We start from the raw sequence: 26,599 nt of genomic DNA on the forward strand, positions 1-26,599 counted from the left end.
ACGATGGCTTTTTAATGATTTGAGTAGTGCCTTCCGTGGATTGACAGAAATGGATTACCATAAATTTCTGAACACTGCGCCACCAAAATCAGATTTTTTTTTTTCCATTTTCCCAGTCACCCTCACAAACCTTTGCTGAGAATAACAAATACTCGGGGCTTGAATTGCTCAGTCGCACGAGGGCGGCGCCTCCTGAGTTCCCAGAACTGCTCTCACTGGGAAAACCTTGAAAGGCTCCTGGGGTTCGATCTTCAGGAAATTGAACTGTGTGTTTTCTCTGAAGCAGAGAGAGCCGTCTCCTGGGCTGTGACACATTTGCTGCACTTGTGAATTGTTTTGGCCCCGAGATCTAAAACAGAGGCAGTTTTCACCCAGGGAGCATGCTCAGGGTTGAGGAGTGGGTGGGCAAGGGCAAGTGGGGTAAGGGGCTCTCCCTGCTCGGCCCATGCCCACCCCCTCCCACTCCCTGCTCCTCCTTCCTGCCAGACTCTGTGCCTCAACCAGGCTGCCCACGCCTTCAAGAGGGGTATTATTGGTAGCGTTTGAGAGATGAAGATGCACGGCTCAGAGAGGTTTAGCAACTTGGTTGTGGTCACACAGCTGGCAATATGCAAAGCCAAGACTCGAACATTTTGACCAGAACCACTCTCACTGCTTCCTCTAAAAAATAATCAAATTAAACTGAATAAAAGGTGACTCACAGACACCCCCCAGCAGCCCAATTACATTTAAACAAAGAAAAGAAAAAACTTCATCTTGCACCTTCTAGTGCCAGTCTCTCTAGTAATATGCATTATCTGACATTATCCCCATTTCACAGATGAGGATGTTGAGGCTCACATGGGTGAAATAGCTAACCAGAGGTCGCACAGCCAGGAATAACCAAGGTAAGATTTTATACTACATCTACCCGACTCCAGAATAACCTCCTATCCTGTCCTTTGTAAGAAATAAAAATCTGTCCCAGGAGGAAGGGGTGCCAGATTAGTCTGTGTGTATGACAGGCAGGGCTTCTACAGGAAAAGACACCCACCTCTTCTTTTTTTCTTTTTTCTTTTTTTTACAAGGACAGAGAGAAAGATAGACAGGGACAGACAGGAACGGAGAGAGATGAGAAGCATCAATCATCAGTTTCTCGTTGCGACACCTTAGTTGTTCATTGATTGCTTTTTCATATGTGCCTTGACCACGGGCCTTCAGCAGACCGAGTGACCCCTTGCTCAAACCAGCGACCTTGGGTCCATGCTGGCGAGCTTTTTGCTCAAGCCAGATGAGCCCACGCTCAAGCTGGCGACCTCGGGGTCTCAAACCTGGGTCCTCCACATCCCAATCTGATGCTCTATCCACCTGCACCACCACCTGGTCAGGCAACACCCACCTCTTCTCAGGCAGTGCCTGCTACTGAGGGCCACTGCCCCAGCTCGTGGGTAGGGGGTACTGCCAGGCCCTGAGGAGATGGCCTGAGGGTCTTGTGGCTGTGGGCACCTCCCTAGAACGCTCTTAAACCCTCTGAACCTGGCCAAGTTCCCAGATATTGCAAAGGAGTGCGATGTCACAGCAGTGAAACGTAGGGCCTCCAAGACAGACGGCCTGAGTTGAATCCTGGCTTCCCCATTCATCAACCTTGGGAAATTTACATGACCTCTCTAAGCCTCAGTCTCCATCTATGAAACAGGGACACTGATTGACCCTCCTCATTGGGTTGTTTGGAGCCTAAAAAGAGGTGCTGCTTCCAGGGCGCTTAGCAGCATGTGTCTGCCAAGGCCCGCCGTGCGGCAGCAGCTGTGTCCAGCGTGTATACACACTATGTGATCTCTAACCTTCAGGATGGTTCTGCAAGGTGGGGGTGTTGTTCCCACTGTACAGATGAGGAAACTGAGGCAGCTAGAAAGTGTGGCTCCAGGGCTCAGCCCTTTCTGCTATCCCATTCCTTGTAGCTCAGCCATCCCAGGGACCAGAAGGACCCTCGGCTGGGGCTCAGTTCTATACCAGGTTCTCCTGGCACTGCCTCTGCCATCTCTCTGTTTCTTGGGTTGAATAGGACCTCTTTGATTTCCTTTCTTTTCCCCTTTCCAATAATCATTATTCATCTTGTTATCAGAGCCACACATCTGCGCCTCTTGGCTCTGGCCCACAGGCTGTCTTTGCCATGATCAATGCATAGCTCTGTGTGGCCACAGGGTATATCCAAGATGGCATTGTGGCTTTGCGCCTGTGGGCCTGGGTGGCCCTGGTGCTGTCAGAGGACAGCTCGAGTCTCCCAGATGGGGCTGAGGTGGGGCACCTGGCTGGTGTTGCCCTGTGCTCCAGGTTATTCCTTTTGCTCCTGGACTGGTAAGCAGCTGCCTTTAAGGCGTCTCAATGCACAGGCCCAAGTGCTCCCTGCCTCCTTCCGTCCCTCTATAAGTGACTGGTGGGCACTCACTAACCCAGATCAATAGCTCCCCGAATTATTCCACATGGGGTCCTCTCTGGGCCACTGTTCACACAGCAGCCAGAGACTCATTTTCAAACACCAGTCAGAACAAGTTTATAAGCCATCCCTATGCCCCAAGGCTCTGTGTGGCCTGGCCCCAGCCCCTCACCACCCACTGCGCCCCCCCCCACCTCCTCTCTGCTCCACAAACGTGGGAAGACTTCCCCACTTAGGCATTCCGTTTGCTGTGCATTTTGCCCGCCATGCTCCCTCGCCTCTCTTTCCTCTGGTGCTTTCTTCCAGGGGGGGAATGCTGCCCCCCACCCTCCTAGCGTGGCCACTGCTTGCTCTCTTTTCCTCTGTCTCACACATTACTCTGCCACCAGCTGTCCTCTCTGTGACACCTGATTGGTGTCTCTCTCCCTCATCAGGCCGGCAGCTTGAGGGTGGAGACCGGGACTGTCCATTCGCCATCCTGAGCACTCAAAAATATGTTTGGGGGTGAATAAATAAACCTTGAGCAAGTGAATCGATTCCTTGAAGCCTCAATCTTCATCTGTAAAGGAGGGATGATAAGAGAGTTGTCACGAGGTTGAGAAAACAAAATGTGCGTGGCACCTGTAGCACGATCCCCGCACAAAGTGCTCGGTCAGTGCTGACCACGACCATGTTTATTCATCTGTGGTGGGGAAGGGGTTGGCGACTGGATTGAGGAGAACTCCACATTCTACAAGCAAACCTCTGTGGAGTGTCTGACCTGGGCCAGAGTCTTGGAGTTGATCTCTGCCCCCAGCACCTCACACCTCATAGGTGCAGCCTCTGGCAGGGCCACTGGCTCTCGAGGAGGCTGCCTCACTAGGTGTAAAGCAGTGAGAGGAGGTGTCCAGCCCTTCCTTCAGCAGATCCCAGTAACACCTGGGCTCTGCAGGGCCCGTGCTGGCTTAGAGGAGCCAGGCTTGGACTCCGTCCTGAAGACACCCATTGCCGGGGAGGGACTTGAGAAACGACACAGAAATGACCCACAGGACTGTAAGGGAAGTTGAAAAACAGTTCTTTTTAATAAAGGAGTTCAGAGGAAGAAGAGCTTAGGTCCAGGTGGGAGAATCAGAGATGTCTTCATGGTTCTTGAAGAAGCATCGTCTTCTCTAGGAGTTAAAACAGAAGTGTGGATTAAGACATGCATGGGGTGCCTGACCTGTGGTGGCGCAGTAGATAAAACATCGACCTGGAGTGCTGAGGTTGCCGGTTCAATACCCTGGGCTTGCCCAGTCAAGGCACATATGGAAGTTGATGCTTCCTGCTCCTCCTTCCTTCTCTCTCTCTTCTCTCTCTAGAAATGAATAAATAAAATTTAAAAAAGACATGTCTGGGGACATTTTGGGTTAAAAGAAGGGCATTTGAAGCAGAGGGAACAGCTTTAGGAAAGGGCTGGAAGGCTAGAAAGAGTGGACCACATAGAATCAGTAGTCTAGCTAGAGCATGGAAAACATAAACACTATTTAAAAATAGGGCTAGAAGGGCATTATATCACTCAGCTGTTTTTAAAATGATTCATGTAACAAATTATCCCACAGTGAGTGGCAGACAGCAGTGAGCATTTATTCCTTTGTCTGGCTGCAGAGAGACTGGCGTTTGGTTTGTCCAGGCTCAGCTCTGCAGGGTCTGGGTCCACCCCACCTATCTCTCATTCTTCTTGGTCCAATGGCCATCTGAGACTTGTCCTTCTCATGATTAAAAGCAGAAGCACGGGAAGGCAAGCCCAACCATGCAAGTATAATATTTCAAACCTCTTTTTGAGTCATGTCCACTAATCCCATTGGCAAGTCAAGGGCAGAGTTTAATTCTCCACCCTACCTGAGGCCAAAGCAAGTTGCATGGACAAGACCAAGGTTGATGGGTCAGAAATGTTTACCCCTCCCATGGAGGTAGAGAGGGAGTACTGAGCAGTCATCTGATTTACAGGTAAAAGCCAGGTAGAAGACAGAGTATGGAGTGACTCTGGACCTGCCCTCAGGTGCTGCTGAGAGCAGCAATTGTGTTGTAGTGTCTCTTGGGGTGAGCAGCTAAGTCATGTGTTAAAAATGCCACAGTGCCGCCTGACCAGTGGTGGCACAGTGAATAGAGCGTCTACCTGGGACGCTGAGGTCCCAAGTCGAAAACCTTGAGGTTGCCAGCTTGAGCATGGTATCATCGGCATGATCCCATGGTCACTGGCTTGAGCCCAAAGGTCACTGACTTGAGCAAAGAGTCACTGGTGCAACTGGAGCCCTCATATCCCCCACCAGTAAATCATGTATGAGAAGCAATCAATGAACGACTAAAGTGCAACAAGTATAGGCTGATACTCCTCATCTCTCTCCTTTCCTGTCTCTTTCTCTCTCGAAATAAATAAATAAATAAATAAATAAATAAATAAATAAATAAATAAATCACACACACACACACACACACACACATAAATGCCACTGTGCCTGCCCAGCTTGGTCCTGCCTTCCTGATGGCTCATGCCTGCTGCCTGACAGAGGCTGTGTCATCCTTCCTGCTGAGCCAAGGTTCTGCAAAGGATCAGAGCTTTGCCAGCCCTGGTGTGGCTTCCTCTGCTGGAGCTGAGCCTTATGATAACAGCTCCGTGCACTGAGTACCTGCTGTGTACTGGGTATATAAAATTCTCTTATATTGAGTGCCTGCTGAATGCTTGTTGTATACATTTGTCTGAACTGGCCATGGTGTCCTAAAAAGGAGACCTCATTGTCTCAGTTTTCTGAGGCCCAGAGGGGTCAAGTCAAGTTGCCCAAGATCACTCAGCTAGGAACAGACAAAGCTGGGATTGGGACCACACCTGCAAGGTATAGAGGTCCGGGAGGTGGCATCTGGTGGCAGCTCTGCCCTGAGCTGCTGAGCCTCTGTGACTTAGGGGAATCACTGCCGCATCCTGGCTCCAGTTTCTCCAGCTGCTGTTTCTTCTCTCAAAGATGTTCTGAGATAAAAGCAGTGCAGAGCTCGATCCATAGTACTGTCAGAGTTTTTAAATGTAAGTTTCCAGGTCAGCCAGCACCCTCAGCTCTTATGTAAAAACAAACAAATAAAACATTAACATTTTAAAAACACACCCTGTTTTTCAAAGGAGCCCTGTTCAGTAGACTGGTTCAGTGAACCATGTCCGGGCATTCGTCACAGTGCACCTCAGCCAGCAGTCAGTCACGGCAAGCATTCTCCAGCCGGCCGTGGAAGCAAAGCGTGGCATCTGTTTGGGAAGGGTGGAGGAAGCCATTAGTTCCATTAGGGCCCTGACGTCTGTGGCCGCCCATCTTGTCCCTCCCACAGTGTTTTCCTTGGAAAGCTGACCACTGCTGCATGCAGTGTGTTTTCCCCGAGGCCAGAGGCCTTTTAAAGGATTTGGAGATGCCAAGAAAAGTACTGTGGACATTGCTACTAGCAGTTTATCCACTTAACAGGTGTTTGTTCCCACCTTCTCTGTGCCAGGCCCGGGGATGGATGTGGGGCCACTGCGACGAGTCAGCTCCAGCCACTGCTCGCTGGGACTCACAGGCATGGAAGTGCGGATGTATGATGTGATGTGATGAGGCCGTGCTCTGGCGGAGGTACCTGCAGCAGAGCAGGATGGGCTCGCCAAGGAGGGACGACCAGGTTTGTTTGTGGTTCAGGCACACCTTGAGAGAAGACTTAACATTCGAGCCAAGGCCAGAACGATGAGTAGGTGTTGACCAAGCCAACTTGAAAAAGGAAGGCATGTGGGTGTAGGGACCCACGTCAGCCGATACTCCAGACCTTTGGTGGAGCTGCTGGTTGTCTGATATGAGTAGAGCATCACATGCAGAGAGAGTAGTGGAGAGGTGAGGCCTGGACCATGGGCACCCTGCGTGCGGTGCCCAGGACTTTGAACTTGGAGAACAGGGGCAATGACAGCGTTTCATAAGGGCAGTTACATGGTCATATCTGATCATCTTTTATTAGTCAGCTCCTACTAAGAGTATTCTGTTGGGTTCCAGGAATAGTTTCTAAAAAAAATAGCAGTAGTCTTTTCAGAGGCTCCAAGAAACCTTTGCCCGCAAACAGCCTCTGAACACAGCTTTATATGACCCAGCAAACAGCCATTATGGGAGGATTCAAGAAAAATTCCTCCTACTGGAGGAAAAAAACAAAAATGAAAACAAAAAACCCAGACCTGATAGAAATGGAGGAGTCCTAAATCCTACAAGGATTTCATGCAGCCAAAAGACCTTGCTATATAAGATGATATGGTTTTAAACAATGTACTTTGGGGTCGTGGGGATATCACTTTAATTAATCTTCCTAGGAACCCACATGGCAGAACATTTCAGTTGCTACTGCTGCATAACAAATTACTCCAAAACTTAGTGGCTCAGAACATTTATTCTATTATGCTCACAGCAAGTCAGGAATTCAGAAAGGGCACAACAGGGACAGCTTATCTCTCTACCACCATGTATGGGCCCTCGTCTGGAAAGGCTTGAAGGCTGAGGGTGACTTGACAGCTGGAACCTTTTTCATTCACATGTCTGGAATTGATGCTGGCTGTTGGCTAGGCGCTCAAATGGGCTGTCAGTCAGAAAACATACACATGGCCTCTCCGTATGTTCCCTCCTGTGGGCTACCTTGGCTGCCCCGCAGAATGGTTCTGAGAGTCAGCATTGCAAGAGACAGAAAGTGGAAATCACCAGTTTCTTAAGATCTGGAAGGTAGCACATGGTCCTTCTGCTCTATTGAGCTGTTCCAGGTACTCAGTCACACGGGTCCTCCCAGCTTTAAGGACAGGAGCCCTGGGAGGAGTTCCTCTTGTGGGATGGCATGTATGCAGCAGCCATCTTTGGGAAATACGACCTGCCACTCAGCCACACTGGTTTCCTCGGAAGCTGAGAAAAACACGCTGTTTCTTTACAGATTAAGAAATCTCTGTGGATAAGATCATCAAATTAAATGCAACCATTAGTGTATGGCTCTGGGGATACTGCAGTAATAGGCTACGCCTTGGGTGATTTTTTTTCCTTCTAAATGTTCTTCCTGGAGCTTATGCTGCCCAGCCTGACCCATTTCTCTTTGCTAAATAAAATCACATTAAAAAAAAACAAATCATCATTAATATGGCACAATCAGGAGAGGACAGACCACAGTCCAGCAGGGCACAGTGGTTCCTGGCCAGGCAGCCCTCAGAGAGGAGGTCACAGGAGCTGGGGTCCAGCCCCTGTAGAGATTGACGCACACACTAGTCGCTTTGCACAAGGCAGTGGTGCCAAGTAGACAGTGAATCTGCCCTGGACGTGGTCGCCGCAGGTGCCCGCACAGTGAGCTCAGTTTGTTCAATAGACACATTTACCTTTCAGGCCCCTTCGGCCAGGCACTGAGAGGTGTGACTGAGCCACGGCTTCCTCCCTCCGAGCCTCCCTCAGGAGAGGCTTACTGGGCACCGTGATGGGCTGGAAAGTTCAGGCAGCTGGTCAGCCGAGGACAGCAGGGAGCAAAGCCGAGCTCTCCCCCCAGCAGTGTGTGCCTCAATGGGGAGGATAGGAAACAGGGAAGCAGAGCCCTATTGACGTCCCTGGAATAAAGGTGCTGAGGAAAAATAGAGAGGATAGGGGAGATCAAGGGGGTGCTGTGTCAGTGGGTCATCACCTATGCCAAGGCCGAGGGAGGGAGCAGGCTTGGGGGGCTCCAGAAGCAGTGTGTAACTGGAAGGGGAGAGGCCAGGCGGGGGGAGAGGAGGTCAGGGCCAGGTAACCGGCCTCGAGGCTGATGAGGCCAACGGGACCAATGGGACCGTGGGAGGGCTCTGAGCAGAGGAATCCCAGGATATGACTTACACATTTAAAGGTGGTAGCAGGAGAAGTGAGAAGTGGGTGGAGTCTGGAAACTGAGGATAGAGGAGTGAGTGAAGGGTTTGGGGCTACAACTCTTAGGAGGAAGGGTTGGCATTAAACGAGGGGGTAAGACTGTGGGAGGAGCAGGATTTGCTTTCAGAGAAGTTGAATGTGAGATGCCTGTGGAGCTCCATGTGGAAATGTGAGCAGGGAGTAGTTGGATAGGTGAGTCTGGATTCGGAGACAAGGACCTGGTGGAAATTTAAATCTGGGGATCGCCAGCCCGGGGAGGGTATCTAAGCTGTGAGGCGTCATTGAATCACTAAGGGAATAAAGGGGGACAGAGGAGAGCAAAGGCCCAAACACAGAGCCATGGGATACCCCAGTCTTTAGGCGTCTGGAGATGGGGAAGAACCAGCAAAGGAGGCTGCAAAGGAGCAATCACAGGTTAGAAGGAGCAAGAGGAAGAGCAATGTCCTGAAGGCCAAGATCCAGCGGAGAGCAAGCGTGATGCCCGCCCTCCTGCCTTCCCTCTTCCCCTCTCAGATGTTTTAGAGCTTGGAGGTGACTCTGATACAGAAGAGAGCCCCTTCTATTAGGGAAGGACGGGGTGGGTAAATTGACGATTCCTGTATAGTGTGATAAGAATAGGGGAGCACTTGCCTGACCTGTGGTGGTGCAGTGGATAAAGCATCAACCTGGAATGCTGGGGTCGTTGGTTCGAAGCCCCGGGCTTGCCTGGTCAGGGCGCAACTATGAGTTGATGCTTCCTGCTCTCCCCCTCCCACCACCTTTCTCTCTCTCTAATCTCTCTAGAATCAATAAATAAAATCTTTATTTAAAAAAGGGAGCCCTGGCCGGTTGGCTCAGCGGTAGAGCATAGATCTGGCCTGCCGGGGACCGGGTTCAATTCCCGGCCAGGGCACATAGGAGAAGCGCCCATTTGCTTCTCCACCCCCACCCCCTCCTTCCTCTCTGTCTCTCTCTTCCCCTCCCGCAGCCAAGGCTCCATTGGAGCAAAGATGGCATGGGCGCTGGGGATGGCTCCTTGGCCGCTGCCCCAGGCGCTAGAGTGGCTCTGGTCGCGGCAGAGCGACGCCCCGGAGGGGCAGAGCATCGCCCCCTGGTGGGCGTGCCGGGTGGATCCCGGTCGGGCGCATGCAGGAGTCTGACTGTCTCTCCCCGTTTCCAGCTTCAGAAAAATACAAATAAATAAATAAAAAAGGGATGGCCTGACCAGGCGATGGCGCAGTGGATAGAGCGTCGGACTGGGATGCAGAGGACCCAGGTTCGAGACCCCAAGGTCGCTAGCTTGAGCGCGGGCTCATCTGGTTTGAGCAAAAGCTCACCAGCTTGAACCCAAGGTCGCTGGCTCAAGCAAGGAGTTACTCGGTCTGCTGAAGGCCCGCAGTCAAGGCACATATGAGAAAGCAATGAACAACTAAGGTGTTGCAACGTGCAATGAAAAACTAATGATTGATGCTTCTCATCTCTCTTCGTTCCTGTCTGTCCCTGCCTAACCCTCTCTCTGACTCACTCTCTGTCTCTGTAAAAAATACATAAAAAGCCTGACCTGTGGTGGCGCAGTGGATAAAGCATCTACTTGGAAATGCTGAGGTCGCCGGTTCGAAACCCTGGGCTTGCCTGGTCAAGGCACATATGGGAGTTGATGCTTCCAGCTCCTCCCCTCTTCTCTCTCTCTGTCTTTCTCTCCTCTCTCTCTCTCTCTCATCTCTAAAATGAATTTTAAAAAATTTTTAGAAAAAAATACATAAAAAAAAGGGATGGGGGAGCACTTGTGCTGAAGATGGGCATAGACAGAGTGGGGCATCCAGGGAACAGTTCTCATGGAGAGTCGAGGAGGGATGAAACTTCATGTGGACCGTGGTGTGGATATCACAGCAACTTCATGAGCAGGGAGGCATTTGGGTGGGCTCTGGATTTCCACAGGAGAAGAAGGGATGGGAAGGCAATTCCCAGCAATCTGTAGAAGAGTACAGGGAATGGTGGGTGACCAATTTGGGTTGGGGCCTCTGGCCTTTGGGATTTCTTAGAGACAAGGAAGGGAAGGGGTGCAAGAGAGGCAGTGGTAACCTCTGACCTCAAAGAGACAAAGCCCCACAGTGCAGGGTGGGAGTGGTGGGTGCCTGAATGGGAGGCCAAGGAAATACTGTACAAGTTCTCTGGGCAGGAGGATGGCTGGGTGGAATCAGGGAAGCTGCCAGTGGGAGGCGAACATTAAAGAATGTGTGGACTTTGAGGATGCCCAGATGCACAGAGAAGCTTTCTTGGCAGAGGAGACCACACGTGCAAAGGTATGGAGGCAGGAGCTTGCAACATGTGTCCAGTAAGCAGAGCTTGGTAGGAGATAAGATTAGCCAGATACTTTGGAATCAGACCCAAAGGGTTTTCACCCCTTATTGCATGGGTACTGTGAAGCCATTTCAGGTTCCTGAGCTGAGGGGGGGACACAGTGGGATCTAGTTTTAGAAAGGCAGTTCAGGCAACAAAATACAGGGTGAACTAGAAGAAAAGGGGAGGGGTCTGGAGGTAGGAAGACACCCAGGTCAGGGGTAGTGATGACTTCAGCAGCAGACACAGGTGGGACCTGTGTGATGCTTTTCCTTTAAGTTGGGCCAAGGTTTTTGCAAATTTTAGTCTCATGACCATACTGCCCTGCAGGGTGATAGAGAGGCTAGTAACACAGGAGCATCACAAGGCCCCAGTGACCTCAGTGGACTTGGTGTAGGGGCTGCCCAGGGCCAGATGGGGGCAAGGTGGGCACACTTCTATTTGTTAGGTTAAGGTCACTGTACCTAACATCTTGGGTACTTTCTATCCACTGCCCCCATTTAATCCGCCCTGCAGCCTTATAGCTTTATGAGACAGGTCCTACTGTCATCCCCGTTTTGCAGATGAGAAACATGAGGCTCAGAGAGGTATAGTGACTTACCCTGGCACACAGCTAGTACATGCCGGAGCCATTTTTGAACCTGCATCTCCAGTGTTTCAAAGTGTGCTAAGGGACCCCAGAAATAACCAGTAAACTGATTTGTCAAGTACTTGTCAGGCATGTACAGATGTCTTTTTAAGATATATTTGGGCCTGACCTGTGGTGGCGCAGTGGAAAAAGCATGGACCTGGAATACTGAGGTCGCTGGTTCAAAACTCCGGCTTACCAGATCAAGGCACATACGAGAAGCAACTACTATAAGTTGATGCTGCCCACTCCTTGCCCCATTTCTCCTTTCCTCTCTCTAAAATCAATAAATAAAATCTTAAATAATAATAATAAAAAAGATGAATTTGGGCCAAGCATATGTATGATGCATTTATCCAGGCTCAGGAAACTGCAGTGGCTCCCTAGTACCCTAGACCAGTGGTCTTAACTTCATTTTACAGATGAGAACTTTGACACTTAGAGCAGATGTGTTGCCAGCCCAAACTGGGGTTTGAACCCAGAGCTTTGTTCTTTTAACACCCTCACTGCCTCCTGCCCTGGCAGGAAGGCAAGGGGGAGGGGGTCCTTTGTGAACAGCAGGAGTTCAGAACTAGAGCTGGAGGTGTGGGCCAACCTGGAACCCGTCCCAGCTCAAGCCCGGTCCAAGCTGGCTGCCTGGCTTTTATGCCCTGTTGGCTCCTTGCATAGAAACTATGGGCCTGCTTACTGAACGGGCATGTGTCTTTTCCCCTTGGGGAGCTGTCCAGGCCGCCACAGGTGCAGATAGAGTTGAATTCAGGATAGGGCCTTCTCTCCTGCCCAGCCTGGCCTCTGGGTAACCTCTGGCCTGGAATGAAAGGCTTTCCAGTAAGTGCCTTGCTGGCCCCCAGCCCAGCTGTGTGGTAGGTAGGTGTGAGGGTAAGAGATCAACCAAGAGAAGGATTCAGGAACCTGAGAGCAGGGACAGAACCTTGCCAACAACTCTCTTAGCAAGCTGCCTTCTCAGCCGGTGCCTCTAGAAGCTTTGGGAAGGAGAGCTGATCACGAGGAGCCCTGGCTGCCCTCCCGGCCCAGAGGGGAAGCAGGCCCATGAGGTGAAAACACCAGGCAGCCCAGGCCAAGAACCAGAAATCAGATACTCTGGGCCACCTCTCCCTTGGCCTTGAAGAATGCACTGCGCACAACGGGCGGGCGGGCGTGGGTGGGTTTCACTTCAAGCCTTCCCTGCTCCCAGTGGCCTCCTGCCCTGCAGGGGTGGGGCAGGGTCAGCCATCAGATCTGAGGTTGTTTTCACAGGGAGTTGAAAGGCACCCTTGTTGTGGAAAATGCATCACACTTGACTGGGGCTGGGGCTCCTCTCCTTCCTTGGTCTATATAGTCTCATCTTAGGCCGTCCCTGCTCGTTGGCCCTCGTTTATGAAACGAAGGGTTTGGGCGGCAGGATCTTTAAAATCCTTTCAAACCCTTTAAAAATCAGGTTTATGGCCTTGCGATATAACAGCATGGGACCCTAGTTTCAGAACTGGCATTCTGCCTGACCTGTGGTGGCGCAGTGGATAAAGCGTAAACCTGGAAACACTGAGGTTGCCGGTTCAAAACCCTGGCTTGCCTGGTCAAGGCACATATGGGAGTTGATGCTTCCTGCTCCTCCCCTTTCCCTCTCTCTCTCTCTATCTCCCCCCATCCTCTCTAAAATGAATAAATAAATAAAATTAAAAAAAAAAAAAAGAACTGGCATTCTGTGGCCTGGGCACATCTTGGTTCTGTCCGTGTGTGGCACATCATTGGCCCCATGCCTGAGCACCTCAAGATGGTAAAGAGTCCCCGTACACCATGTTAGCCTTTGACACCTACAGGCAAAGCAGCTGGGACCAACCAGGAAACCATCAACTTTGTTTGGCTTTGGGTTCGTTTTCCTACTAAATCCTTCAGTATAGGAGGACATTCTAGAAATTCACTTTGACCCAAATACCGAAGCCTTCCCAGAACGGTGACTTTGGGCAACTCTGGATTGGGGCTCTCCTTGCTTCCCCATCCCTCCCCTCCTTCTGCTCTTTCGTGCAAATCCTCCATCTGAAAATATGTAGATTCTTTAACCTCCAGCCTTACCTTTCTCCCAACGTCTCCCTGATCTCCCTCTGGACATTTTGCGGGTGGTGCCCTTTATCAGACCTTTCCCTGCCTTGAGAGGTGGTTAAGTGTTTGAGTTTCGGAAGGATTCTCTGCCTGCAAAGTCAACACAAGTGAGCTGTTTGGGAAGCACTAATTAAGGAGATTAGACGCTAACTCCAAATGCAGGAGTGGCCACAAAGCTGTGCTTGAGACTCAAGTGGGGCTCAGCGCTGTCAGTGAGCTCCATCCAGAATTCCGTGGGGGCAGGCGGCGCCTGAGATTCTCAATGCTTTGAGCCCCTTGCAAGGAGGATATTGAAGGAACAATTACTTCTCATAAGCTACCCTCTGTTTCCTAAAGGAAATTTCAGCTGCCTGCAATGACTGTAGTTATAAGAAGTTGATGGGAGGCAGCATCCACCTCTTCCAGGAAGCCCTCTAGAAGACAGCAGGTGCATCTCTTTTTCCCTCCCTTCCTCCTTCATAGTCCTCGACAAGTTTCAGTCTCCGGTCGTGCCACATCGGGAAGTCTTCCTCAGCACTCATCTGCCCAGTTTGTGGTGTGGAGTGCAAAACTCACTTTTGCACAAGTTTCTCAGGCTTTTATCCCAGGACAAGAGTCAAAGTAATATCAGGGACCAGGCCTCAGCTCATGCTCGTGGACCCACTGCCCGAAGCAGGAGTGGCCATGAAAATCTTTGGTTCATGCATTTGTGTGGTTTCTTTGCCCAAACTTTCTTTTCTTTTTAACAGAAATAAATTTGTGATTATAAAAATAATTCATGGGCCTGACCTGTGGTGGCGCAGTGAATAAAGCGTCGACCTGGAAATGCTGAGGTCGCCGGTTTGAAACCCTGGGCTTGCCTGGTCAAGGCACATATGGGAGTTGATGCTTCCAGCCCCTCCCCCCTTCTCTCTCTCTGTCTCTCTCTCTCTGTCTCTCTCTCTCTAAAAATGAATAAATAAAATTTTAAAAAATAATAATAATAATTCATGAGTGAAGAAATCAGAAAGCACCTGTAATCCTAGTGCTGGGAGCTAACCACTCAGTCAAGTCTGCCAGATTGAGTTCAGTGTAGACACATCCACATTTGATATATAAGAAAGAAATTAGAGTGTGCTTTTAGGGGTTTTTTTTCAACCTGCTCTTTTTTAACTTTACGGATCCTATGGATATCTCCCCAGTGTACACAGGTCTATCTCCCCTCTGGATGGCTACATAATGTCCTATTTTATATTTGAGCCACAGTTTATATAACTAATCCCCTATTGTTGGGCCTGGAGTTTTTTCCCCCTGGCTTTTACATATGACACTGCATAATACCTTCCTCAATAAATATTTATGAACATTATAATGTTTTTTTTGTTTGTTTGTTTTTCTTAGAATGAAATAAGAAATGGGGTTGAAGGGCAGAGGACTGGCACATTTGTTAAGACTGTGTGAGCCAAAGGCCAGTCCACCCTTCCCCCAGCCGGCCCTGACAGGGGGCTTGCTGGCAGATATGCGTGGCCCCAACTCTGGAAAGTGGCTCGGCTCCTGAGCTTGGTCTCCTCTACCCACGGCCTGCTCCTGCCCTGAGCGGGAAGCAGCCCCCAAGTTCTGGGGGGACTGGAGTCTCACTGAATTGTACCTGGGACAGCCTTGGTCTTGGAGCCCACCCAGGCAGTTAGAGGGGCTGGGTGGAGTGGCCCTGGGTCATGCCTTCGATCTTCTGTGCTGCAGGAGGCCTCAACGGGGCGACCGTCATCGACTCCCTTGACACCCTCTACCTCATGGAGCTGAAGGAGGAGTTCCAGGAGGCCAAGGCCTGGGTTGAAGAGAACTTCCACCTGAATGTGGTGAGTCAGAGCCCCTGGGGGCATTAGGGCCAGAAGCAGCTGGAGAGGGCAGTGGCCAGCTCCACCTGTCATCTCTGAAACTCAGAGGTGTGGAGGCTCTGGCCCCAGGCTGCCCAGAGGAGCAGTTCAGTGTTGACAGCTGGCCATTCCTTCCTCTCCCCGGGGCTCCAGGCACCCTGCTCACACCCAGGATGATCCCTCTAGGGCTGAATCTGTCACAACAGCTACAGGGGAAGTGACTGTGTGGAGTGAAGTGGCTTCTCTGCTCAGAGCTGCTCTCACCTGGAGCCCCCTGTGCTGCCCTCTTGGAATAGGTGAGAGGCCCATGACCAGGTCTGAACCCTCTTGGCTTCCAGCTTCTAATGCGTCCCTGGTCAGGACCAGAACCTGGGGGAGGAGCTGGTAATGTGTCTGGATGGCACAGAAGCCTTAAATAGCAGACCCACCCTACTGCTCTCCCAGCCCAGACCACAGGGATGGATGCATCCTGGAGGCCTCCGCTCAGCATGGGGAGAGGCTGCTCGATGGCTTTGGGGAACAAGAAATGTAGACAGATGGGAGGGGGAGCGGTTACATTAAGACACACTGTAGGGTTCCATCTGGGCTCTACCAGTGACAGGTGCTGGTGTGAATGGGGACAGCTCCTGCAGCTCATGGCAGAATTGAGGCCAGTATCGGTCTAGAGCGGGGCAGAAAGACAAGCTCGGGGAAGTCTGGGCGAGCAGCACTGCCGGAGCGTGTCCCTGGCTCGGCACGCAGCCTGGGGAAGGCCATTTCACCTCCCTGGGCCTTAGTTTCCCTATCTTCAAGACAGGAGCGACGCAACAGTAACAATAACGGTGCCTATTGCGCAGGCTTGTGAGCTTTAACTATCACGGAGGGTTGTAAACAGTATTTTATAACACCATAAAGTCGGATGCAGATGTAAGCGGTGCCATTATCATCATCATCATCATGATTATTTTGAGGCTTGTTATGACTTCTGATGGTCTATGTGAGGTGAGGAGTTTAGAATCCCATTTCCTACCGTATTAAATGAAAGAAAGGCAGAGACGGGAGCAGGGAGGTGTCATCTTGGACCTACCTTGTCCCTCTACAGATGCTGCATAGAGAGTGGGCATTGGACAGCTTGCCTGAGGTGCCAGGTGGTGGAAGGCTCAAGGGGCCCTGGGGACATTCAGACAGGCTGGGGCAGATGAAACAGTGTCCCTGGAAGAAAATTAGACATGGTCACCTCCTCTCTCTGAGTCTTGGCTTTCTCATCTGAAAAATGGGAATGATGATGACACACCGAGCACCGTCAGGTTAAAAGAGGGTGGCTTTGCAAGTGCTCCGTCAAGGAAAAAGCTCTCCCTGATACAGGGGTGACCACTTTCCTTGTCAGTGATCATATGGGAATATGGGAAGTGTGCTGAGGAGAGCCCGAGGGCAGGGGAGGCAGGAACAGGCACCTTTATGAAGCCACTTACTCCTGGCACTGGGCAGGCGTCTCACCTGCACCACTCGCTGTCTCACATCTGCCCTTCTCGGGATGAAGGAGCTCGGGAAAGGAAAGGCTGAATATCTTGCTCCAAGTTCCAAAGCCGGCCCTGGCTGGTTTGCTCAGTGGTAGAGCATTGGCCCAGCGTGTGGATGTCCCAGGTTTGATTCCAGTCAGGGCACACAAAAGTGACCATCTGCTTCTCCATTCCTCCCCCCCTCACCTCTCTCTTTTTCTCTTTCTTCGCCTCCTGTAGCCATGGCTCAATTGAAGCAAGTTGGCCACGGGCACTGAGGATGGCGCCATGGCCTCTGCCTCAGGCACTAAGAAGAGCTCAGTTGCTGAGCAATGGAGCAATGCCCCAGATGGGCAGAACATTGCCACCTAGTGGGCTTGCTGGGTGGAGACCTGTCAGGGCACATGCAGGAGTCTGCCTTTGCCTCTCCTTCTCTCACTGAATTAAAAAAAAAAAGTCCCAAAGCCAGTTAAGTGGCTCAGGTGGGATTTTCACCTAGATCTGGTCCTTAACGTGATGCCCAATAAAAACTACGATTCAGGCAGAGTGGGCTATGCCCCAAGGGCTGCAGAGCTAAGGCAGAGAAATTGCTACTCACCTACAAGTATTTGCTGGGCACTCCTCCCTCTCAGTCTTGGCCCTGCCCCGTCTGCCCTCAAACCTCCCCTAAGACCTTTCCTCGTGCCCTGTCACCCCAGGAAGGGCCATGCCATCCTCCTGCTAAGCCGAGGTGGCCAGACTGGAGGAAGATTTGCCTCCTCTCAGGCTAAACTTCAGCAAGCAGCTCTTCCTGTGGGTTGTTAAGCTCCTTGGAGAGCAGCCAGGCATAACTTTGCTCTGATGGCCTCGGGTAGGGGCTGGGGAAGGAAGCCAAATCCGGTGTTTATTTGGAATGTTGTAAATGTGCAGTGGCCGCCAGGCAGGTGCCTTTTGCTCTGAAAACCGCCACTGAGCATCCCGGAAACCGGCCCAGGTGTGGCCAGATGAGCAGGGTGGGATGGGGCACAGTAGTGGAGTAACCTGTCACCAGGGCCTGGCTGCCCCTGGGATTCCTGCAGACATCTCACGAGTGTCCCCACCAACTCCCTTCATTCTGTCCTGCAGAGTGGAGAAGCATCTTTATTTGAGGTGAACATCCGGTACATTGGAGGACTCCTTTCAGCCTTCTACCTGACAGGAGAGGAGGTGAGTTGGTGCTTCCAGGCCTCTGGACCATGTAGGCTGGAAAGGGCTTGGGAAAACACCCGTCTCACCCTCTCATTTCCCCAGTGAGGAAACGGGGATCCAAGAGGATTTACCCAGGGCCGCCCTGTCTCCCGCTTCCATGGTGCTACCTGCACCCTGTTTTGCCGCTTCTGTCTGATGCTTCCATTCTGCTGCCAGGTGAGCCCAGCTGGCTCCACAGTGGGTAGGATATTCTCTAAGGCGGCTCCTCGCAGGGCGCACAGCACTACCTGGGCTGGTGTGGGCTGGCAGAGCTGCGGGGCTGGTTGCCGGTGTTGGTTCTCAGGATTGAAGAGGTCAAGACCATTGTTTCAGCACATCCACCCAGGAGCCCTTGGCCTTGTTCTGTACTCCACAACCACCCCTTGCCCTCCTCTCTGGGCCAGACACCAGCCCCAGCTCTCTGGGCAGTAGGGAGATGGGGCAGCCACATGTTGCAAGTGCCCGACCTCGGCCCAGGTATACTGCCTGGCTTCCAGAAGGAGGGCCGTGGGCAGAGTCAGAAAACCTGGACCTCCTCCCTACACCACACCAGCCTGTGGCCTTCAGCAAGTCCCTTCTCCCACCCCTGGGCCTCGCTGCCTTCCTGACCATGGGGATGGTCTAGTCTCCCCTGTGGGGCAGGAGGAAAAGAGCTCGGCCCCAGGGCTGCACTGCAAGAGAATTTTGACAACCACTGAGTTCTGCGTAAGTGGGAGGCTTCTTCATCCACTCGTGAGCGCCTGTGGAAGCACAGCACAAGTATTTGCCAGTGAAGCTGGCCGAGTCCCAGGGCACTGGCCACCTGTGTTCCCCCTTACTTAGAAGGTCCACTGCTCAGTGTGACTGCTGCCCTGGGATGGGCCCCCTCAGCCTGGGCTCTTTCCTTTGCCTACACCTCCTGCTCTCTTCCACTCAGAGATGAACAGTTATGCCCGTGAGGGGCGTGGGGGTGAGGCCAGCGGTCAGCGAGCAGAGGAAGAGTCCCGCTTTACCTCTACAGCTGTTGTCTGAGAGTCAGTTCCACTTCCCTTCAATTTAAGGCACACGGGCTGAAGTCAAGTTTAGAGGCAATAGGCATGTGCTCTCTCCATCAAGCATAATCTGCTCAGCAGAGATTACTGCTTGTACCAATTTGTCCCCAAATAATTGTAGATGGGAGCCCTCAGCTTTGAGCCACCCAAGGCCTGAATATCATTTGAAAACCTCAGGACAGGAAATGAATATGGAGCAGAAAGAGGCATTTGTGTTCTTCACGGGCACCTGCCCATCTCCCGTCTGGGCGGTGGGAGGCGGAGGCGGGTGCAGGGAAGAGGAGGCAGGGATACAGCGGCTTGCAGGGTTGGTGTGGGGCCAGAGGTTCAGGATGGACCTGGCACTCCTCAGGCCTGTTTGCCCCTCCCTCCCTCCTCTGGGGTGTCTGTGATCCTGAGGACTTGTTCTATGGCCTCAGCCCCCTAGAAGGGACCATCAGCCTGGCTTTCCAGGATGCAGCTCAGACAGTGGGATGTGGATAGGAGCCCCTGTGACTTAGAAATTGTTCAGAAGGCCCAAGGACAGCCCCAGGTGGCTCAGAGTTCCTGAGCAGGCAGGTACCTGTGGTTATTGGCCCAGCCCCTCTCCTCCAGCCACACCGTCTGATCCCTCTCTGTCCCCAGCGCCTCCACATGGCAGTGAGATGGGGCATGTGCCCCGTGTCCTCAGTTCCTCAAACAGCCCATGAAGTGGTGTTTTCACCAATTTGCAGGTACACGATCTGAGACAGAATCTGACTCAGTCTGAGGGCTGTTTTGGGTCAACTCATGCCCCTGTGGCCTCGCTGCCTTGGGCCCCCGCTCAGCCTGGCCCAGTTTACCCTCCTCACGCGGTCCTCTGTCTCGCACACAGTGGGTGCCTATGGAGTGAGTCTTGTGTAAAATCCCCCATAAATATTTGTGGAATGAATGGTGCAGCAGACCCCACATCCCTTCCTAGGCTGTGGCTTCCTTTGCTTCAGAGGAAGCCCGTGGGAGCAGAATCCCCTGCTGGGTAGCCAGGCCTACCAAGACTCCCACAAGAATCACAAGCACAGCCACACCCAGTGATGTTGGCATAGCACTTTACAGTTTATATAGCACATCCACTTACATGCATCCTCTCATTTGATTTCTAGAAGAGCCCTGTAGATGAGGCTCAGAGACAGTAGGTGGCCACCCAAGGCCACATAGCTGTTAAGTGGGAAGATCTGACCTGGGCTCTGACTCCCAGCAGCACCCGGTTCCCTCTACAGATTCCTACTGGTCTCTTTCATCTCCTTTCTGGAGCCAGTAGGCTGCTGCCACGGCGTAACATGGCTGTCCGGGCCTTTCTGTGTCCGGGCCTTTCTGTGTTGGAAAGGCGGCTTGGTGTCCTGGACTCTCCTAGGACCACTTACCAGCGCCACACCTCAGGCAAGATTGCTTTGCCAAGACTCAGTTTAGTCCTTCTCAAAGCGGGTCAGCACTCCCCCACGGGCTGTTGCGAGGATTGAAGGTCATGTAGATAAGACACCTGCACACTGTGATATGTGATTTATATCAATAGTAAGAAATACGTTTTTAGTCTTCATCCTGTTTCTGGCACAGAGTCCCTAAAACCATCAGAATTTCCTAAGTGATGAGAGTGATGAAAGCGTCTTTTGTCCTGTTATGGAGGTGACTTTTGGACCCCACCCTGGTTGGGCATTGGTTGCCAGGAGAAACAGTCATGTGATTAGAAGGGTGGAGCTTTAGGGAAGAGGAGAGGGGCTAAGGATGAATAAATAGCTAGAGGCTAGGGATTGAATCAGCCCTTCCTTTGAAAGGAAGCCTCCACAGAAACCGTAAGGAACGGGTTTGGAAAGCTCTGGGCTGTGGGCAGGTGGAGATTTGGGGAGAGTGGCAACTCAGGGCAAGGAAGCTCCATGCCCTTTCCCCATTCCATCTGGCTGTTCCTGAGTTATATCCTTTTATAATAAGCCAGTAGTTCAGTAGGTAAAATTTTTCTGAGTTCAGTGAGCCACTCGAGCAAATTAATCAAACCCAAGGAGGGGTTCGTGGGAACCTCTCATTTATAGCCCGTCAGTCAGAAGTAGAGGTAACCACCTGAACTTTCAATCAGCATCTGCAGTTTGGGGGCGGGCAGTCTTCTAGGACCGAATCCTTAACCTATATTATCTGATGCTATCTCTGTGTAGATAATGTCAGAATTGAGCTGGATTCTTAGACATGGAGCTGGCATCTGGAGAATTGCTTGGTGGTGTGGGGGAACTTCCACACACACATTGGAAATGGGTTCAGAACCTCTTACACATCCACTCACTTCCAGGATGACAAGGAGGACCAGCATTGTGTTCCCAGTGGTCCCACTGCTGTCCGTACACACTCACTCAGCATCCTCCCCCGGTGGCTGAGACCCTCACTACCAGCTGGCACAAGAAGAGGTGGCTTGCTGGCTGAGGAGAGCGTTTAAAAGGAGTTAGCTCAGAGTCCTCAGGGCAGAGGGCAGCCCAACGGCAGCCTGGCGCTTCAGCCCGGGGTTCAGGCTCCAGTGGGCCCCTTCGTGTCTCTGGCCCAGCCTCCTCAGGAGTCTATGAAGATATCAGGAGCCTCAGCTGAAATCCCTCCGTTGTTGCTATAGCAGTGGCTTCTGGAGTGACAGGGGGACTTTAGTATCTGGATTCTAGACAAGCTACCCAGTAATTCTGACATAGCGGGCCCTGTGCCCACTTCTGTGACCTACATCTGTCACTGACATGATCATCATCTCTTGCCCCTCACTGCTGGGTCCCCTGTGGTTCTTGCCCTCCCTCTTCTTCCCTCCCCCTCTCCGCCCTCCCTCCCCACCCCCTTCCTAAGCAAGGACCACACCCAGCCCTCAGAGGCCTCTGATCACTTCCCACACAGTGTCTGAAAGCTCCGCTCCTCCCACTGCATTCCCTAAACACTGCCTCAGCATTATTAAATTCTGTTGGGGTGGAGGAACCTCAGGATGACTTTGTTTTGCAACTACACACAGGAGGTCAGCAAACTGGGTCACGCTGGAGTTCCAGGAGTAAAAGGAAACATTGTGCCCCCGCCCCTGCCCCAGCGGCTGCTTAGGGGTTTGCATCTCCTCTTTTAAATGATAAATGACATTTAATATGTGTTTGGTTTTATTATAAAAATAACATGAAAATAGAGATAAGCCAAAAGAAGAAAATTGGAACCCTCCACGAGCCTACTTCTCCCAGGAGACCATTGTTAACGTTTTGGTGCGTTCAATTCTTTCCCCGCGTGTCCATATGTATATGATTTTTACAAAAGTTGAATTACACTATTTTGACATATTTTTCTGTTAATACATTATAAGCTCTTTCTTTTCTATTAAATATTCTTCTACAACATCATTTCAGTGGCTGCATGGTGTTCCATTACGTGGATAAGCCATCATTTACCACTTCCTTATTGTTTACCATTTAAAGTATTTCCACCCTCACCCCACCCCCACCCCCACCCCCACACAATTCTAAACAATGCTGGAATAAATAGCCATAAGGTTAAATCTTTACAATATCCTTGATTATTTATTTCCTTAGAATAAATTCCTGTGAGGGAAACAGCTGAGTCAGAAGGTCACAGGTGCTTTTGAATTAATTAGAACAGTGTGATGTGGTCAGAGCCTCAGAGAGGGGCCCGGAGGCCTGGGCCCTCCTGTGGCTCCCTTGCTTGCCATCATGTGGGTGGTTTAGGATAAGCCATTCTCCTTCTCCTGATTCCCATCTGTAAAATGGAAACAGTTGGCAGAATTCGAATGTGAAAGGGAAAAGGCCCTTCCCTGGTTTACAAATGGGAAAGTGTTGCCCGGAGGGAGGCCGTGTTTGCTGAGAAGCCGGGGATGCCAAGTTGTGGGGCAAGGACTGGAACCAGGCGGGGGTCTGGGCTCCCAGTCCAGTGCTCTTTCTGTTCTGTACAAATGTGTTTCCCACGAGCTCAGCCTGTGACATCCCGGTCCCACGATGTGGGCAGCATGACCCCTGGGGACCCATCGCCTTGACTGCTTTGTCTTCCAGTGGTCACCCAAATCACAGTTTAATCCCTGAGCCACTGTTGTAGTCCTGACACTGTAAGGGCTTTACCACTATTACCTAAGTTTGATTCTTCCCAAATACTGAGGAAGGCAGTATTGTCGTTGTTTTATGACTAAGGAAACTGAGGCTGAGAGAGAAGTGTCTCTCCTCAGACCACGGAGCCAGGAATTGGTGGAGCCAGGCTCCCATCCCAGCCGGTGCCACCGCCAGGCCTAGCGCAGCGCCTCCTCCCTCTCCGGGGCCTCAGCACTGGCGGGTTTATCGACCAGCAGCAGCTTCTTGCAGTGAAGGCACCCCACGCAGCCCAGATTCACGGTGTCCTTTGACCCCTCCAGGTGTTCCGAATAAAGGCCATCAAGCTCGGAGAGAAACTCCTGCCAGCCTTCAACACCCCCACGGGAATCCCAAAAGGCGTAGTGAACTTCAAAAGGTAGGACACCTCTGGTTTCCCATTTGAGGCTTTGGTTGTGTCTGCGTGAAAACAGGCACGGGGAGGGTAACACTTGGAATCTCAGCCAGGCAGTGGCAGTGAGAACTGGCCCTCAGCAAGGGCTCTCCTGGGCTGCTGTTTGTCACCAAACCTGGTTCTTGGAGTTTAGGACACACAAGGCCTGATCTTTCAGGGCGGGGGAGGGGCAGCTATTCCTCTCTGTCCCATAACTCTGCCTTGACTCACAGCCCTCCGTGTGAGGGTCAGGAGCCAGGAGGCACACCGACCTACCACGAGCTGCTGGGGGGGAGTTTCAGGGCCCTGGACAGGGGGACTCCTGGCTGCTGACCCCCACCCTCAAGGCCAGGTCTCAGGAGCCTCAACTCACAGAGGCTCAGACTCCGAAAAGTAAATCAAGTGTGTGACTGGCTGATGTCACATAAGCCAACAACTGACCATTCTAAGACGTGAACCCAGAAGTTCCAACTTCATTTTTAATAATAGTACTTACTGGAATTCTCCCCTATAAAAATAATAAATTTTTATTGCAGAATGTATGGATTATACCAGAAATGTTGGATAAGACTAAAAAATCACGTGAGGCTCCACTAATGAATCCACTGGTAGAGTTTCTTCCTCCCGGCTCTGTTTTAAAGCATTGATTTTCATTGGCCACTTTCATAAGTTCCCCTTCTGATCTGTCGCTTAATTCAGTATATGAACTAGAATCTCTCTGGGCAGTCGCTAAGTCACAGGGCCAGAGTGACATAGCTAGAGAAGGGTGGAACCGGGGCTGCAGCTTGGTCCAGCTCACCTGTTCCCGCAGTTCTTCAGGGCACTCACCTATCTGCTCAATGCCTCCCTCTGGGTGGGAGCGTATATATATCCACCCATTTCCCAGATGCAGCAACTGAGACCCAAAGAGGGGAAAAGATGGGGTCAAAGTCAAGAAAACCAATGGCCCAGCCAGCTTTTTTATTATTATTATTATTATTATTATTATTATCACAAATAGGATTTTTTATTTGTTACCATTAAACATCTGAATTTTAAACAGATTCTTGGACTGGGGGGTTTATATCCATCAGCTCGTTCAACTTTAGCACCTGTCTCATCTCCAGTAGATTTTCCAGAACTGCTACCTTCACCGTGAAGTTCCATGAGTTTTCCCAATTCAAACTTGGGCTTCTTCAGCATTTTGACTTTTCTAACAAAGACATCATGGAGTGGATAAATCGATTGGCAAGCCTTTTCTATGTCTTTTCCAATGCTATCTGGAGTCCTGCAAACCAGTAACAATAGATTTAGTAGCAAAGTAGCATTTGAGTGGCCCAGCCAGCTTTAAGACACATTGGGGAGCATGATTCCTGCCCCTGGGCGTCCCAGATGTACCCCCCATCTTGCCTGCTCTCACACTGCTCCTTCACTGGATTGGCCAACTCTCACAGCTTCCCTGCCGTCAGAGTTCAGCTCAGGTGCTGCCTTTGTCATTCAGCCAGAGTGTCTTTGCCCCTCCTGGTCTCCAGGCCCTTTATCTCCTTTCTCATGGCCCCTTGTCATACTGGTCTCCATGTTCCCCCACCAGCCCAGGAGCTTCCAGAGGGCAGGATCCATGTTCCTTTGACTAATATTCCTGCCAGACAGCGTGCGAGGGATAAAAGATTAATAACAGCACAGCTCCTACCATTTATTGAGCAGTTACTATGTGCCTAGCATTATGCTAAGGGTTTCCATATATTGCCTCACCAGACTTACTGCTCATAGCAGTCCTTTGAGGGTGGGTATTTATATTACCCCCATTATTAAAATGGAGTCTCAAATGAAATAAGTTACCCAAGGTCTCATAACTAATGGGTAATGGGGCTAAGATTTCTTTTTTTCTTTTTGTCTTTTGTGTGTGTGTGTGTAGCAGAGACAGAGAGAGTCAGAGAAAGGGACAGATAGGGACAGATGGACAGGAAGGGACAGAGATGAGAAACATCAATTCTTCGTTGCGGTTCCTTAGTTGTTCATTGATTGCTTTCTCATATGTGCCTTGACTGGGAGGCTATAGCAGACCGAGTGACCCCTTGCTCAAACCAGCGACCTTGGGTCCAACCAAGCTGGTGAGCTTTGCTCAAATCAGATGAGCCCGTGCTCAAGCTGGCGACTTCGGGGTCTCGAACCTGGGTCCTCCACATCCCAGTCTGACGCTCTATCCACTGTGCCACCGCCTGGCTGGGGCTAAGATTTCAACCAGTTTTATTATGACTGATCAGAAAGCTCTGCTCTTAACAGCCTGCCTGGCCCACCCTCAGACGGGAGCCCTGCTGCCCCTGAGCTGCATGGAGAGGACCCCTAGGAGCCCCTGGAGAAGGCACCCAGAGAGCTCTCTGGGGCCGTCCTCAAGCCTTGAGGCCTGCCTATAACCCCAGGCCTGGGAGGAAAGCATAGTATTTCCATTGCACCCGACTTCCCCTTTCCCCCTCATAAAGTGGTTTCTTATGTCAGGGTTCTGAATCCAACAGGAGATTCAGCCAGCTGCCTGGAAGGGAGGGAAGACACTGAGGGGCGCTGGCGACCTGTGCCCTGGTGAGAGGGCCCTGGGCTCCCTCTCTGTCAGAACTGCTTCAGCATCAGCTGTTGGGCCTCGCAGAGAAGAGAGAACTTGGCATCTTCACTGGCTGTCCGCTGTGGTCGGAAAGCATTCTCAGGGTGTGACCTCACTTAAATCTCACTTATGTCTCTGAGGGCCGATCGAATCCTGTTCTCAGTGCCAGAGTTGACTTCTCAGGCTGGAGACTTAGATCCCTGCTCAGATTACTTTTCCACAAACACTGACCCTAAAGAAGCAGGACCAGCTGATGTGGAGCCAAGACACAAACACGCTGTCTTTCCAGCCCCCTCTCCTGGGTCCAGCTGGGCTTCTGGGGCCCCGCTGCTAGGGGTCAAGGATAGGATCCCAGCTGGGGCGTCCCTCCCTCCTCTCTCTGTACATGGCAGGCACTGCAAGCCCTACACACCACAGCCTGGCCATCTGCATGACCTGTGTCCCTCAGAGCCCGGACCCAACCCAACAGAGCTCCTGCCATTTCTGGTAAAGAAAGTGTACGCATTTATTCTGGGCTGTCTGCATGCTGCCGGTGCCGTACACACGTGTGCACGTGCCAATTTCCTGACAACACCCCCTTTCCATTTCCTGGGTAGGAGTCTGTTGTTAAAAGTGCCGTCCTGTTCCCCAGGGAAATGTCAGGGATGTATACGACCCAAGTGGCACGGCTC

The 26,599-nt window shown here is 51.4% G+C and overlaps 1 protein-coding gene across 1 annotated transcript in view; it reads left to right on the forward strand.

The window, feature by feature from the left end:
• The window catches only part of MAN1C1 (mannosidase alpha class 1C member 1), a 141,694-nt gene that overhangs the window by 91,220 nt on the left and 23,875 nt on the right, over positions 1 to 26,599 (forward strand). Inside the window, exons 3-5 of the mRNA XM_066375490.1 lie at positions 15,029 to 15,144; positions 17,745 to 17,825; positions 23,244 to 23,338. Of these exons, the coding sequence (XP_066231587.1) occupies positions 15,029 to 15,144; positions 17,745 to 17,825; positions 23,244 to 23,338 (292 nt within the window). The remainder of the gene's footprint in view (positions 1 to 15,028; positions 15,145 to 17,744; positions 17,826 to 23,243; positions 23,339 to 26,599) is intronic.

The sequence above is a fragment of the Saccopteryx leptura genome, chromosome 3, assembly GCF_036850995.1.
Source record: "Saccopteryx leptura isolate mSacLep1 chromosome 3, mSacLep1_pri_phased_curated, whole genome shotgun sequence".
NCBI classification, from domain to species: domain Eukaryota; kingdom Metazoa; phylum Chordata; class Mammalia; order Chiroptera; family Emballonuridae; genus Saccopteryx; species Saccopteryx leptura.